Below are 14,594 nucleotides of genomic sequence, written 5' to 3' on the forward strand. Positions count from 1 at the left end.
TTCCCTGTGCCGGTGCCTCAGCACCGGCACAGGGTGCCCAGAGAAGCTGTGGCTGCGCCATCCCTGGCAGGGTTCAAGGCCAGTTTGGACGGGGCTTGGAGCAACCTGGTCTGGTGGAAGGTGTCCCTGCCTGTGGCAGGGGGTTGGAACTAGATGAGCTTTAAGGTCCCTTCCAACCCAAACCACCCTGTGATTCTTTCTCAGTATTTCATGCTACTGGGTATTTCCTCTCGCTGCTGTATGGTGGTTACTGGCCATGTGAACCCTGGCCTATGAATTGCTGGTTTATTCAGGTAGCTTCTAATTTTGTGGCAAGAACAACTCAAGTTCTGAAAGATCTGTGTGAGTAGGAGCAGCATTGAGCAGTGGGCGAACGCCAGGGCTGGTGCTGGCTGCAGCGCGCCGTGCCTGAAGGCTGCCGTAAAACACCTTTTCCATTTCAAAATGCAAGAGGAAAGCATCTCTTACGGGGATTACCGCAGCATAGCATGTTAAATGGATGTTTTAAGCAACTACTTTTGGGCGCTCTGTTGCAGAAGGCAGCAATCTCTGTAAAAGGTTGTGTTTACGTTACACAGATTTTGGCTTTCAGGACTGTTTCTCGTACCAGAAGCCAACACCTGAGGCGATGGTCACAAACACACTTCTGCGGTGGCGCAGGCTGCTGCACAGCGTGCCGATGAACACCACCCCTCAGCAACCGACCACCCAGGACCGGGCCCCGGCCGAGGCTGTGCCAGGGACCGTGAGGCGACAGGCACCCCCCCACCCACCATTGCCCTCGCCCCGCCCTCGGTTCCCGCTGAGGCGCCCCGCCATCACGTGACAGGCGAAGTCCGGCGAGGCAACATGGCGGCGGCGGGGTAAGCATCGCTCCTCGGCCGGTGCCGTCGGCGCCTCCCGCTCTTCACCCGCCCCGCGCCCCGGCCCCCGGCTCTGCCCCGCGGGCGCTACGCGGCGGCCCGGCTGTGCCAGGCCGGCGGGGTCTCGCTGAGGGGCCTCGGTGGGTCGGGGGTGCCCGTGCAGCCTGCAGGGTAGGCCGGGCTGCCTGCGCTGGAGCAGGGGCTCCCTGAAACGAAAGCAGGTTTTGAGCGGGGCGGCGAGAGAGCGGTGGAGGGTCCCGCGGGCGTCCTGCCCACCGGGGCGGCGCGGCAGGACCTCCCCGGCGCCGCGGGATAGCCCCTAAGTTGGGTCAGGTGGGGGAAGTCATGCTGAAAAGTGGGTGCGGATTACTTAATGCGAGGTCTCTACCACATTTTATAGTTAAACTCAGCCATTTCTGCAGTGGTTTAAGAAGGTGCTGTTAAAAACGTATCAGAATGAGGGGGGAGTTTTCATAGTTGGTCCCAGCAGGTCACGCTGGCACTTGGCTCCGACTCTTTAATCTTTGGGTGGAGGTTGCTCCCCTGTGAGGTCCTCTCCTGCGCCAGGTATCCCGAGCACTGAGCCCCTGTGCAGGGATGCTCCTGCATCCCCTGGCTCTGCTGAGAGCGAGGTTGGGCTGGGCTGGGGAGGTGGGACAGCAAATGAGGCTGGGACTTCAAGTTGTTAACTTATTTACAAGGAGCACTGAGTTCACCATGAAGAAGACATCCAGTTCCTGCCTTAAACAGCAGTAGTTGCTTTACTGTTTCCCTTGTCTCGTTTGTTTGCTTGCATAGGCCTCCTGCACTTCACATATTTGATGTGGAAATAGCATTAAAAATTGGCTAGACTTCCGGCTGATGTTGTTTAAAACAAATAAATAAGGCGCAGTCAACAAAACAAATGATAACTTCTTGAAAACTAGTTTCAGTGGTTTCTCATCTTCATTGAAATCTGGTTCCTGTCTGCATGACTTCAGTCGAACAGCAATGGTAGCCCATGAGTTTTCTTCTGAACACCCTCCCCCCCACCCCCAAACCCTACAACTACAAAAGGTTAACTGAAAAATGGTGGGATTAAAAAACAAATAAAATAGGATTTTTGTTATTGATGTGTTCTGGTGGTTTATCAAAGCAAATCCAAAATGTTAGATGGATCATACAGTAACAAAGTGTAAGGTCTCTGAAAATATGGAACTTCTGAAATAAGCATTGAAAATTAACAGCTCCAGGCAACAGAAAAGTAGCCTTTAAAGAAGCAGATCTAGTTTAATGTTCCTCGCTACAATTCACTTCCAGTATAATAAAAGTTCTCTTGTGTGGGCTTGGCCCTAAGTGATCATAGAAATTGTGTATGTCAGCCAGCAGGGAAACTCTCAGCTAATGTGGGAGGTCTTTACCAGTCTGAGCACTGACTGAATTCTCGTACCATACTAGAGGAAATGAGGAAGCTGAACTTCACTTGTCCTGTCCTGGTCTTGCAAGTAGCCATTTCTAACACTGACGAATGCTTATTTGCAGAAGCTTGCATAGCTTCAAAGAGACATGCACCACAAAGCACTGCTTGCATTAAATATGCTTCATTATCAAATTCCACATGAGAGTTTCGAGTCGAGTTTGTGGCTGGAGACACTAGAGACCTTGCACTAGCAGAAGAAACAGACCTTGAAGGACCAGCCGATGTATTGTACTAATTAAATTCTGGTATTTGTGTGTCTTGTGTGATATAAACTCAGTGATTAGAGATCACGGACCAGCATTGTTTGTCATTCGCTCCCTACAAAGAACTTTCTGGTGGTACTGCTAGGTGGCAAATAACAGTTTTATGCTGATTAAGCTGTAATTGCATGTGTATTTGCAAGGTGTATATACATGTGAGGCAGTTATATACATTTACCCACTCAATTTACTACAAGGGGCATAGCAGTGACTTCTTATATTTGAAACTGAAAAAGTGCTAAATAATAGTCGTGGTGTAGACAGTAGTGCATAGTCACAGGGGTTTGTAACAGTTGGGCTGGAAGGAATGTGGAAAAAAGACCAGGCCAGTCATAACTTACTGACCTGCCATGTATTTCTTAGTAACAAGGGAATGGTCATGACAGAGCGATGGTTACACAAACAGTCCTGTGTGTGAAGACTTCTTGTGATCTTGAGTAGCGTGAGAGTTTTTTTTCCTAAATTATTCTTTGCAATAGAAAGCTGTACTCCTTTTCTTTTTTTTTTTTTTTTTTTTTTTGTAAGACTTAAAATTCCTGTCAGTGCTAGTCTCTGAAAAGAGCATAAGTTGTGGAAAGCTTGTGCTGAGATCATGTGTGTGGAGTGACCCAGTCTCTGCAGGCAATGCAGCACTGTGGGTGTCTTGCTGTGCTGCTAGTCCATCTGTGAGGGTGCTGTTAGTTCGGTATCTCAGTGGCTTGCAGAAGGAAAGAGTGAACAAAGGCTGTGGGGGAGTCAAACAGCTCTGAGTTGAATCCTCTCTGAAACCTCGCTGGTTTTCTCTGCAGAATCTCAGTTGTGAAAGTAGGTCTGTTGCCTGGCAAGCTTGTACTGTGCAAGGCACGAATTAACATGAGTGCTCAGCAGAGAACCTGAGGAACTGGGTGTATTTGCAACAACACTCAGCCTTCCTGTGTGTCCTGCAGCCCTCGCTGTGGGCTCCAGCATGCTCAGCTCCTGTGACTGTTGCAGTAGCCTTAAAATAGAGGCCATACCTGTGAAAAAACTGTGCAAGTCTAAACCAGCTGTACAGGCCCAAATTCTGCAGTTGATGAGACTGTGGCATCAAACTCAGATAGGGAAAGTAGTATCTTTTGTATCTAAGGAAGAGCACAGTTTTTCCATGGGCTTAGATAAAACGTGCAGAACTGTCATTTTGCGCTGGGATGCATTTCAGCTCCCGTATTGAGATCCCAGTAAAAGGCACTCTGAAAGTGGCACAGTGGGACTACCGGTAGGAATTGCTGCCTGACATCGTTATTTCTCCTTGAGTCTCATTTTGCTTGTCAAAGGTTTTAAGTGCAATGAAAGCATTAATAGTAAACATAATGGAGATAAGAATGTGCCTTTGTAGCAGCTTCCTATGGGCTCCAGGGTGTAGGAATAGGCCTGGAGAAGAAGGGAGATAAGAGTAACAGCAAAAAAACCCCAAACTTGTGAAGCAGGTAAAATTACAACAAAAATTATCTTTTTTCCCTTCCTTTGAAGCAAAACATAAGACAGGTTTTGCTACAACCTCTGCCTTTTTTGGTTTTGGGGTTTTTTTTATCAGCAGATACAAAGATCTGAGAGCAACCTAAGGCATAAGGGTATCTGAAGATGTTCTCTCTTCCTTTTTATACTTGCAATAAGATGAGTGTATGATTTCTAGGCCCCTGCATGGAGTTACTTCATGGGGGGGATCTTGCTTGTGTTTTCAACCTCTTGTGCATTGCTGGGTTGCTGAACCACAGCTTTGCACCCAAAAAGCGTTGCCCGTATTTTAAGGTTTTCTGTCTGATTTAAAACATCCAATAGCTTTTGCTGGGGTTGTAAGAACTTGCTTCATTCTTCCTACAGGCACCTCAAAATGAAAGCTTTTGCTGTGCTTCCACGCTATGCTGATGTGCTGCAATAGGTCGTCTGCAGCCCTTGTAATGATCACCTGCCACAGTGCTCGGTTATCAGGTGTTTGTGGGAAGTGATAAAAATAAACATATCTGGGTTTTGTGCACCATCAGCTGAACTCTTAGGCAGATAGTTTGAAAATTGGGTTAGCAAGAGCAGTTTTCCAGCTTCTAAAATTACTTACACTGTTATATCAAGTAGATATAAACAAGTAAAATAAAATATTTTATTAGCTTTTTATGCTGTGTCTGCAGCAAGAAATGATAGGGTTTTAATTTCTGATGCTGATGAAGTCTTTCAAGAGATTAATGCAGCTGTAAATCAAAGGTTACTTTTCAAATTGCCTATGAAAACTATATCGTGATTAAGATGTGGAACTTTGCTTCTCTAAGGTGAAGTCTCTTGGTAGTTGATTTCTTGTCATCTTAACATAGTAACAATTTAACTGCACCTTTCTGTCATCTCCTCTAGAAGCATATCGGATGGAAAATAACCATCCACCCAGTTAGTGTTCAATAAGCTGAGAGAAGCTGAGGTGGAGAGACAAACTGAACTTAAATCATAGGGTTTTATTGATAAAACACTGTTCATCAACAGTATAGCACAGCTTTTCTATATTAAACATTAAAAAAGGAATGTTCTCTCCCCATCTGATTTAAAAAAAATAAAAATCCTACAACAAGCTATTGTGCTTCTACTGGTAAAGCTCCAAAATGTGCAGGTATGGACCTATAAAAAATGTGAATGAATCAGCAATATACTCTTGTAGTACTGTAAACACCTTAAATTACTTAATAACCAGTTTAACTTAAAAGAGAGCTCTCTACTTTTAAACAGTTGCAGCTCTGTTGCGTACTGCCTTTCAGAAACTTTCCGGGCTGCCTTAGGGGCAGGTGGTGATGTAAGAGATCGCTGGTACTCAGGACATGCTCCTTGGGCCATGTGTGTGTGAGTTCAGTCACTTGCTGACACCACTTGTGTGCATGCGAGGATAAACTTGTATGTAGATAAGAAGTTTGCAGACACTCTGTGAGTGTGGGAAATCTTGTTTGTTGTCCTGCATCTGCTATCCATCATCTTTTCTCTCCAGTCCCTGTTTCAGCTACTGAACATTTCCCAGAAGGACTTGCTGAAGTTTGCCGAGCTTAATGTAATGTTTCGCTTCTGTTTTCAGTAACTCAGGGCTCGTTTTCTTCTCTCTTGTTCTGCCTTCACTCAGCTGACCTAGGCTGTTGCTTTCTGCACTTGCTTTTTGTGTTGCTTTACCTATAGGAATGTAATGAGTGACATGCTGTGGGCCATAGCTGCAACCAGCCCTGTCTGTTGCCCTCGTTTTCCTTTGGTACTGGTATGAGCAATGTTTGATCGTTGCTTGAGTGATGCTCATATACAGCATCTGTTCCCCTTGAGTGATTAGCATCTGGTTTTTAGGGTTGAACTAAACTTCCTTTCTGTTCTAGACTGAAGTAACAAACACTGTGAGTCGGAATCGTGCTAACCACTGACTTTGTCTTCCATTATTTGTCTGTTAAATCTTTTCTAGACCCTCTTTTTGGCTGGGGAATGACACCTTGAAAGTGCCTGTCGCGCTCTTTGCCTTGAATAGAAGACGACTGTGCGATCGCCTGAGAGTGAATAAGGATGTTGAGAAGAATTCAGTTGTTCTGCTACAGGGTGGAGAAGAAACCCAGAGATACTGTACTGATACTGGTATCGTCTTTCGCCAGGTAAGAGCTGGATCAGAATTTCAAATAAAATTAAGAAACTCTCTTCAATAGCATGAATTTTTAAACGATTTTTAATTATTTTCCTTTTATCTCTCGTGCACTTTGCCTTGCTTCACTTAAATAAATTGGCTTCTTTATTACATTGCCTCTTCAGCTTCCAGTTACTCTATCTTTCAGTGCTTTAATATGTAGGCTCAAACCTGTTCAAGGTCCTACTGCCTATCAGTGTTTAATGTAATATTAAAGACAGCAATGGCGTATTTCTTAGTTTTTTTAGTCTTGTCTGTGAGCCAAAAAAATAACCTTCTTTCTGTAGTGAAACATGTTACAGTGCACCTAAACTTAATTAATTCATAGAAAAGCATATTTCAAGCTTTTATAAATAGTATATTCCACAAAACTGGATGTATCTTAGAATTTACAACTTGTGTCTTCTCAAATTAGACTCTTCCTTAAGTACCCATGTGTTCTGTCACAAATAGGACTCAACAACTTGTTAATGTCATGCCAAATGCATTCATAGTCTTTGGGGAAGCTGGCGTAGCAGAACCTTGATTATGCATACCATATACTTTGCATGGCTGCTACAGTACTTTGTTTTGGGAGTTTAATTGAGCTGTTGTATGTTATGAAGAAACAAACCCAACAAATTCTTATCTAAATAGCATATATCTTAATGTAGTTACTGGTCTGTTTTTGAAGGAGATGCACCGTATAGCATATGTCTGTCCTTACCAAAATTAATCTCTGTATTGTTAGTGTTTTGTTGTTTGCTTGCTTGCTCTTAAAATAACTCTTGCTCCTAGTGCAGGTTCCTGTTCTCTGGGGCTGTGGGGTCTTCAGCACTCAACATCACAACCTAATGACTGTGCACTCTGCTTTTGTCTTGTCGAATGTGATGTGATTGTTTCTTCCTGATACTACATTCACTAATTCTAGATTGAAAGAATGTATTTTATGGTGTGCTTTATGTTTATTGTGCTGAGTTGACCTGTTCATTTCATAAGGTAGCTTATTAATCTCAGATCCTTTCTAGTTGCGAACCAAGGGATTTGTGTTACTGTAATATTGTGATAGTTATTTCAGTGTGAAAAGCTTTAGGCCTAAAACACTTCCGCTCTCCAAAAGCAAGAGAAATCTCTCAGATACATGGAAGTGGGAATTAGTATGTATTGTGGTTTTTAGAGCTGGTAGAAGTGAGGGTTTTCTTCTAAGAATATATTTTGTGTTAACTTAGGAATCTTACTTTCACTGGACTTTTGGAGTAACTGAAGCAGGCTGCTTTGGAACAGTAGATGTTGATACTGGAAGATCCATGCTTTTTATTCCACAACTCCCTGAAAGCTATGCCGTTTGGATGGGAAAGTAAGACATACCTTTTAACTGTGTCCCGATATATCTGAATACTTCATATAATGTAACTGTAGAGCTAGAATGCTATCTCATTTTAATCAGATTCCACCAAATCATTTGGTGTGAACTATAGTGATGCATAATGCAGTGGTACAAAACGTGATCAATTGGTATTGATCATATGGTGTCAAATGATCCACCATCATTTCATAGAGAATACCTTTAGAATTGGAACCATGGATCTCGTGCTATCCATGAAAGGAAGCTGAACCATAAAGAAAAGTACAAGTCTTGTGTTAAGACCAAACAAGCTAAATAGTAAAGCAGGCTTTTTCAAGTTGCTTTACCAGTTTGCAGTTACTTTAGCTAATGAAGCTTTTTGAATGGCAAAAGGTTGTTTAGCCTCTTCAATACTTTTTTAGATATGAACTAACAGAATAGCGAATGTGATTTTAGTACCATGCTGTGAGTATGCTGTAAACATCTCTCTATCCACATTGGTAGTAAATATTGTTCAGTGCTGTAAAAGTGGAAGAATTGGTTTGTTTATGTGTTCATTTCTTTTCTCAGTCTTAATTGTATTTATGCCCTGTAACAGAGTGTAATTTTTTTTTATTGTCTACATTGTCTCAGAACATTGGATTAATTCTAATTTAATATTTTGAGCTCAGGTTGCCTCGCTTCTAATTGAAGCTATCACTTATATTTTAATGCTAATTTTGGGAAAAAGAAAACATTCACAACCAGTCCCGTATGCTGAACTGTGCCAGACCATATGGTAGGGCATGGCTGCTGTCTTCTCAGAGAGTTTATATGACTATCACTGTCTTAGACCTGCCTGGGAACTGAAATTGTTTGTGGTAGCATAAAAATGTGAATACTGCTGTCTGAAATATTTCAGCTGAGAGCTGCACCTGTCTGGGAGGGTAGATTCTGTTTAACCCCCACGCGTACTTTCTGAAGTCTGTTCCCTAGTGGTGCTTTTTCCCATTTACAGGCAAAGCTTTTTCCTCCCCCTAAGTTCTCTTATGTTAGTTTAAACCAGTTCTTTCATACCTACACTGATTGTGCCTGATCTGGAAAAGCTTAAAAATATTACTGAAATTCCACTGTCTCATTTTGCATTTTCAAACAAAACATTGTGGTGTTTATAAATGGTGCCCTTTTTGATTTGTTTGTGCAGCAATCGTTAGTGGTCCATTTAAAGACTTGCAAGTCTGGCTAAGAGTTTATTGTTGTTGTGTCTTCTTGCAGAGTATAACAAATTGTCTTTATCACAGCATCCTTGTTTTCTAAATTCTCCTCTTTACCCTTCCTGCGTTCCTCTGTTTGAATCTTTCTTTTCTCTTCTGTCAGCCGTGGTCATGTACTTTTTCTGCTTGTCAGAAGGAGGATGGATGAATAACTCATTTGTGAGTCAGTAGCAGTTCTGCTTCATAAGTTGGTTGGCAGGGGGTACTGTGCACAGCTAGGGATTGTGTTCCTTCCCAGAAGACTCAATTTTAAGTCAAAATTAGCACTGAAAGAAAACCACAAATAAGTTGCTTCCATCCGCTGCTGTTTATCTACTATAGTTTGCATTGGAAGTGCTTGTTTTTGTGCATGTGGAAGGTACTATCTACCCACTGAAGAAACATTTATTTAGCATCAATGAAGCACAAATCAATTCGATTCCTTGCACAGTATTTGCAAGGTTGGTATTTTGCAGAGGTCTACAGCTCGTCTTGTAGTTCATAGCACAGGGTGCAGTTGCTTTACCTGGTGTTTATATTGCTTTCTATTCAAGACAGATGTGGAAATCTGCTATGTGACTATAGGCAGAAATGCACAGATTTTCTTAAAATTAATGCAGAAGGCTTTTTACTACTATGTTACTACTACTGTATTACTATATGTATTATTTGGTGTACTATTATACTTCCACTTTTGAAGGACACTTATTTGAGTTGTTTTCAAAACGTAGCTTAGGAATGTGACAGTCAGAAGAGTTAATCTTTTTGCCTTGAAGTAATACAAAAGTGGGGCTTCTTGGTTTGATTCAAACTGTAGTCTTAGTTTGGCCAAAAGCAGTGAAGTGTCTGAGAGTGCTTGCTTAGGGATGAAAACACTATTAGTTTACAAAAGACACACACCATGAACACTGTCATTATTTTAGTCTCACCAACTGCACTTGTGTTTATGAACTGAAGTTCTGCAGAGCAAGTGAACATGGAGATCATGAACTCACCACCCTTGGCTGTGGTCTGCAAGGAGCCTGCAAGGACCCAGCGCTATGTACTATTGATGTTGAGGATGACTTATCACATCTTTGGAATTATTACTCATCTTGTATGACTTCTTGCTGAATTTGGGTCCTCTGAAGATTTGTAAATAGCTGTAAGGCTAGCTTTCAGAAGTCCTTCAAGCCAAAATACCCTCTGCAATTTTAAAAGGAAGGAGAGATTTAATCTAAGTCACAGACTATGGACATTCTCAGAAAACCCCACAACCTTTTATGGTGGCAATCGCAGAATTGTTAGGAGGGTAATTGTAGGACTGGTGGTCCTACTTTCGTGTTGGGAGGGGATTGCAACAACAGTCGCTCTGTTTTTAAATTGTGAGTGTGGGCATTTCTGCAAATGTTGGTCTAGCCCATTTCTTAGTTGCTGGCTGGGAAAATCTTTTCAACTAACTTTGTGTATCTCTTGATCTGTTGATTCCCTGCTCCTTCTGGTGGTTGTAAGGCAGGAAAAAAGACTCTCACAGGATGGCTTATTGGGTAGGGTCTTGACCTCCAGTATTTTTCTGTTCTTACTTTTGGAGGAAGAGTTTGAGAAATACATCTGATAATACAAGATTTTAAAGCTTCAGAAACATAACTGTGTTGGAAGTGACTCTCTTTCTTGGCATGATCTTACCTAGTGAAGCTTGTGGTGCAAAGCTGTTAACAATCATTTCTATTCCTCGGAAGCATTAAGTTGGTATGACTACATGTCTTGTACAGAGACTTCAATTTCACTAATTAATGCTGCACCTGCCATTTACCTCCTTAATTATAAATGGCAGAACTAGTCAGTGTGCTGATTAAAGATATTTTATAAAGTAAAACATACTGTACAGCAGCTGCTTTATGTGGAGCGGATGCCAAAATAACTTAATTGCCTTGCCACATAAAGAGTGGTTTGATGGAAAACAAAAATATTTAACGCTTTCATGCTTTAACTTTAGAAATACATATTAAATGGGACAGAGCAATATTTATGTGCAATTTCCTGTGTTTTCTTTGAAGCCCTGATGGCTGATTGGTAAGTATAACAACATTAATCTAGCATTGCATCCACTGTAAGTAACTTTTTTTCCATTAATTTGATGGAAAGCTATCTGTATTTGCAAAGCTGAACCTTGGTGTGGCACTTTGGAGCTGTAATAAAGCGCATGAAATCCTTTGCAAATGTTAGTGTTTTCTCAGTGACCTGATGAGGGAGCTTCTTAAGCATTGTCATAATTTTCTAAGTAGGTTACAACCAAAATCAACCTTTGGTTTTTGGTGATTAAACTTGACTGACTTCAACGAAGCTGAGAAGTTTTACTGCCTTTGGAAAAATCGCAGAAGCATGTGGTATTTCTAGATTAGTTTTATTGATGTGGTGCATACAGGTCCTCTTCTCCATAGCATACCCTGGAGCTGTGTATTCAGATAGTTATACTCTAGAGGGATCTTTGGTTTTACCTTCTGAACTGGTATGTCATGCCATCCATCCCCTTGTATTTTTTCTTGTCATTTTTTCTCTAAAATGAAACAGGTTTAGTGTTTCCTTTTTCTGTGTCTACCTTTTTGATCTCTTTCTACCATTTGTCCCTCCCCCCTACCTACAGAATCTTTATTTTGCTGTCTAAAAAAAAAAAAAAAAGCTTCTGATCACTTTAGGTCAGTTTGTTACTGTTTTGTACTGTCCTGGTTTCAGCTGGGATATGAGTTAATTTAATTTCTAGTAGCTAGTGCAGTGCTGTGTTTTGGGTTTAGTCTGAGAGTGATGTTGATAACACACCGATGTTTTAGTTGTTGCTCAGTAGTGTTTAAGCTAAATCAAGGACTTTTCTGTGTCCCATGCTCTGCAAGTGAGGAGGGGCATGGCCAGGACACCTGACCCAAACTAGCCAAAGGGATATTCCATACCACAGCACGTCATGCCCAGTATATAAACTGGGGGGAGTTGGCCAAAAGCCACCGATCACTGCTCTGGGATGGGCTGGGCATCAGTTGGTGAGTAGTGGGCAGTTGTATTGTGTATCACTTGTGTCTCTTGAGTTTTATCCCTCTCTTTCTATTTCCTATTATTATTATTATTATTATTATTATTTACTTTATTTCAATTATTAATCTGTTCTTATCTTAGCCCATGGGTTTTGCCTTTGTTCTGATTCTCCATCCCACCGGGGCTGGGGATAGAGGTGTGTGAGTGAGTGGCAGTGTGGTGCCTAGTTGCTGGCTGGAGTTAAACCACAACATGTACCAACTGGCAATTGCAATTTATCTGCAAAGTTTGTTACCACGTGCAAATGCCATCTGTGGATCTCATGAGCATATTCATGTCCTGCTTCTGTTTATGAATAGCATCAGAACTAATTTCAGTCTTTGCAGTACCCCACTAATCAAGACTTGCAGCCCATTGCTGTTTATCACTTTGACTTCTGAGAACATCAGTCTAAATTGATACAGCACTTTTCAGTGTGGTGGTTGGAGGGTTTCCCAGCCCTTGAGAAGCTCATCTTTTTATCTATTTATTTTTATTTTCTGCTTCAGGCTTTTCACTTTTTTATTATGACTAGTAATTGGGTTTCAGGTCACATTGTAGTGTTCCTGTCCAGGCCAATTTCAGTTGATTTTGGAGAGTAACAGTCTTGAGAGCGATTTTTATCAAATATTTTACTATTATTCAGATAGTACATCTGTTACTTTACCCTTCATCTGATCCTTTCGAAACTGTACAATAAAGTTGGTTGCTTTTGATTGACTAGATTTGCTTGTGTAGTTGTCCGTGCTGCTTGTTTGCCATTATTCCAGTTTTCTGTAGTACAGTAATTTCCATTTCTGTCTCCCATTCATTTATTACCTAATTTCTCTATGGATAAAAATTACTTTTACAGAATAATTAGTGTCTGGATTGGTCTTGCCACTTTACACATGGTTGATTTTCTCTAAACAGTGCTGCTTGAATGCTCTGACTTCTCAAATGATCAGTTTAGTCATTGTCTCAGTATTCTAACTGTCCATGAGCTTTGCTGCTCCAGGATGAATGTGCATTGTTTCTATGAGTTTTACTTCAGTAATTATTTTTATAAATCTTTGCTTTCCAGCTGCTTAGGTTTCCTTGTATTTCTTGTTGAGAATGTTTTAAGCAATAGTAGTAATTTATACCAGTCCATTGATTTGCAGTCTCTGCCAACATACACCTTTAACTGGATGCACAAGTTGGTGATTTACTAAGTGTTAAAGTGCTTCTGTTTCCTCTCCTTTTTGATTTGGGTGTACTGAGAAATGGAACCAGCACTAAGTAAATCTGCTTGGCAATGCTGCATTAGAGGTTTTTTAACATCTTGAAGTGGCTTCAAACCACAGCATGAGAAAGTTAAGTCTTGCCTACGCATGTCTGATTCCTGTGGTATGACAGGGAATGGTGATAACCCCCACCAGGCATTTCTTATTTTATACTTGATTTAATGTGCTAGCAGGAACATCAAGTTCAGTGATATAAACTCCCAATAACATTTTGATTTGCCAGAGAATCCAAGTTTCCTTTTGATCAGGCGTGCCACATGTCATTTCTCCAAGGACTTGGCTGCTGCTGGTGGGAGGGTAGGCTGCAGCAAAAGAAATGCCCACAGGGATTTTCCAGCAGTGTTCCGACAAGGCTCTGCACCTCTACACTGCCTTCTCCTGTGCAGCTGCCAGGCTTGAGTGCAGAGCTCTCATCTTCTTGTCAGCCTGGATTTGAGAAGGCACTTCAGTGAGAAAACTCTCAAGTGAAATACCTACAGTGGTGGGTCTGTTCTTGCACTTCTAGAATTCCATGTTCTCAGCTCTTGATGTTAACCATTTTCTTTATGTTTTTTAATCCCTGCAGCCTGTGCTGTGTCTATATGCTCAGGAAGGACTTTGTGAGTGTTGTTTCTGTTGAGAAACATACAAAGAGGTAAAAACAACCCCCGTTGTTTGGTTAAAATAGGATAGGGAAAAGTATAATCAATATTAATGCTTCTTGAAAGCTAAATGTGAGTGAAAACCGGGCAGATTGCATTTTACTTGCTGTGCACCCCTTTGCCTGTGTACCTGCTGGTTCTCTGGGTGTTGGAGCATGGCCTCATCCCAAGTCCTGGGGCATGCCAGATACTTCTTGTGTTATAGAGCGATGTGCCATGGTGGATCGAGCACTGTTTGCATGGGTAGGTTATGCCTTTTCTTTCTGCCCAATATGTTGTTGTGGCAAGTTAATTTCTTTGTTGTTTAGTTTTCTTTACAAGTTGTAAGATGGGACTATTATCATCCCCTTCTTAAAGCTGTTCAGGTCATCTTAATGCTGCTGTAAACACCAGTATAGCTTTCTTTGATGCTCTTACCAATTGATACGGAAGCTGTGGGACATGCTGCACACACTCCAGAGCTTGCTATAGTGCTTTTATATGTGGGACATAAAATATTGCTTGTTTTCCCCCAATATAGGCATTTTTCCAAAGTAAAAGCAGAACATCTGCTATTGACAGATTCAGTATGTAACTTTCTCAGTTAGGAAGCATGAATTAAGACCGGTGTTTGAGTGTTATGTAGTGACCTAGAAATTATACTTACTCTCTTCATCATTGTAATTCATCTTGTGCCCTTTTTTCGGGAAGAGATCTTTCTAATGAGCATTAGTCAGCAGTCTTATGCTATAAGAAATCTTTCAGGGATTTCAGTGTATAAACATTTTCTTTGTTACAGTTTTTTTCTGTACTTTTGTAGAGCCCTTCTCTCCAAGGAAGAGTGTTATTTGCAAAGAGAAATAAAGCAAAGGTTACCAATAGCAAA

At 41.4% G+C, this 14,594-nt stretch overlaps 1 protein-coding gene across 2 annotated transcripts in view; it reads left to right on the top strand.

Annotated features, from left to right (window-relative positions):
- Positions 1 to 712: 712 nt before the first annotated feature.
- The window catches only part of PEPD (peptidase D), a 142,264-nt gene continuing 128,382 nt past the window's right edge, over positions 713 to 14,594 (top strand). The window contains exons 1-3 of one of the 2 annotated variants that reach the window (XM_030511500.2): positions 713 to 863; positions 6,013 to 6,196; positions 7,434 to 7,561. In XM_030511500.2, coding sequence (XP_030367360.1) covers positions 850 to 863; positions 6,013 to 6,196; positions 7,434 to 7,561 — 326 coding nt within the window. In that variant the 5' untranslated portion in view covers positions 713 to 849. Of the gene's footprint in view, positions 864 to 6,012; positions 6,197 to 7,433; positions 7,562 to 14,594 lie in introns of those variants that run through there. The other variant, XM_030511502.1, reaches the window with a different exon arrangement.

Source organism: Strigops habroptila, chromosome Z (genome assembly GCF_004027225.2).
Source record: "Strigops habroptila isolate Jane chromosome Z, bStrHab1.2.pri, whole genome shotgun sequence".
Lineage (NCBI taxonomy): Eukaryota > Metazoa > Chordata > Aves > Psittaciformes > Psittacidae > Strigops > Strigops habroptila.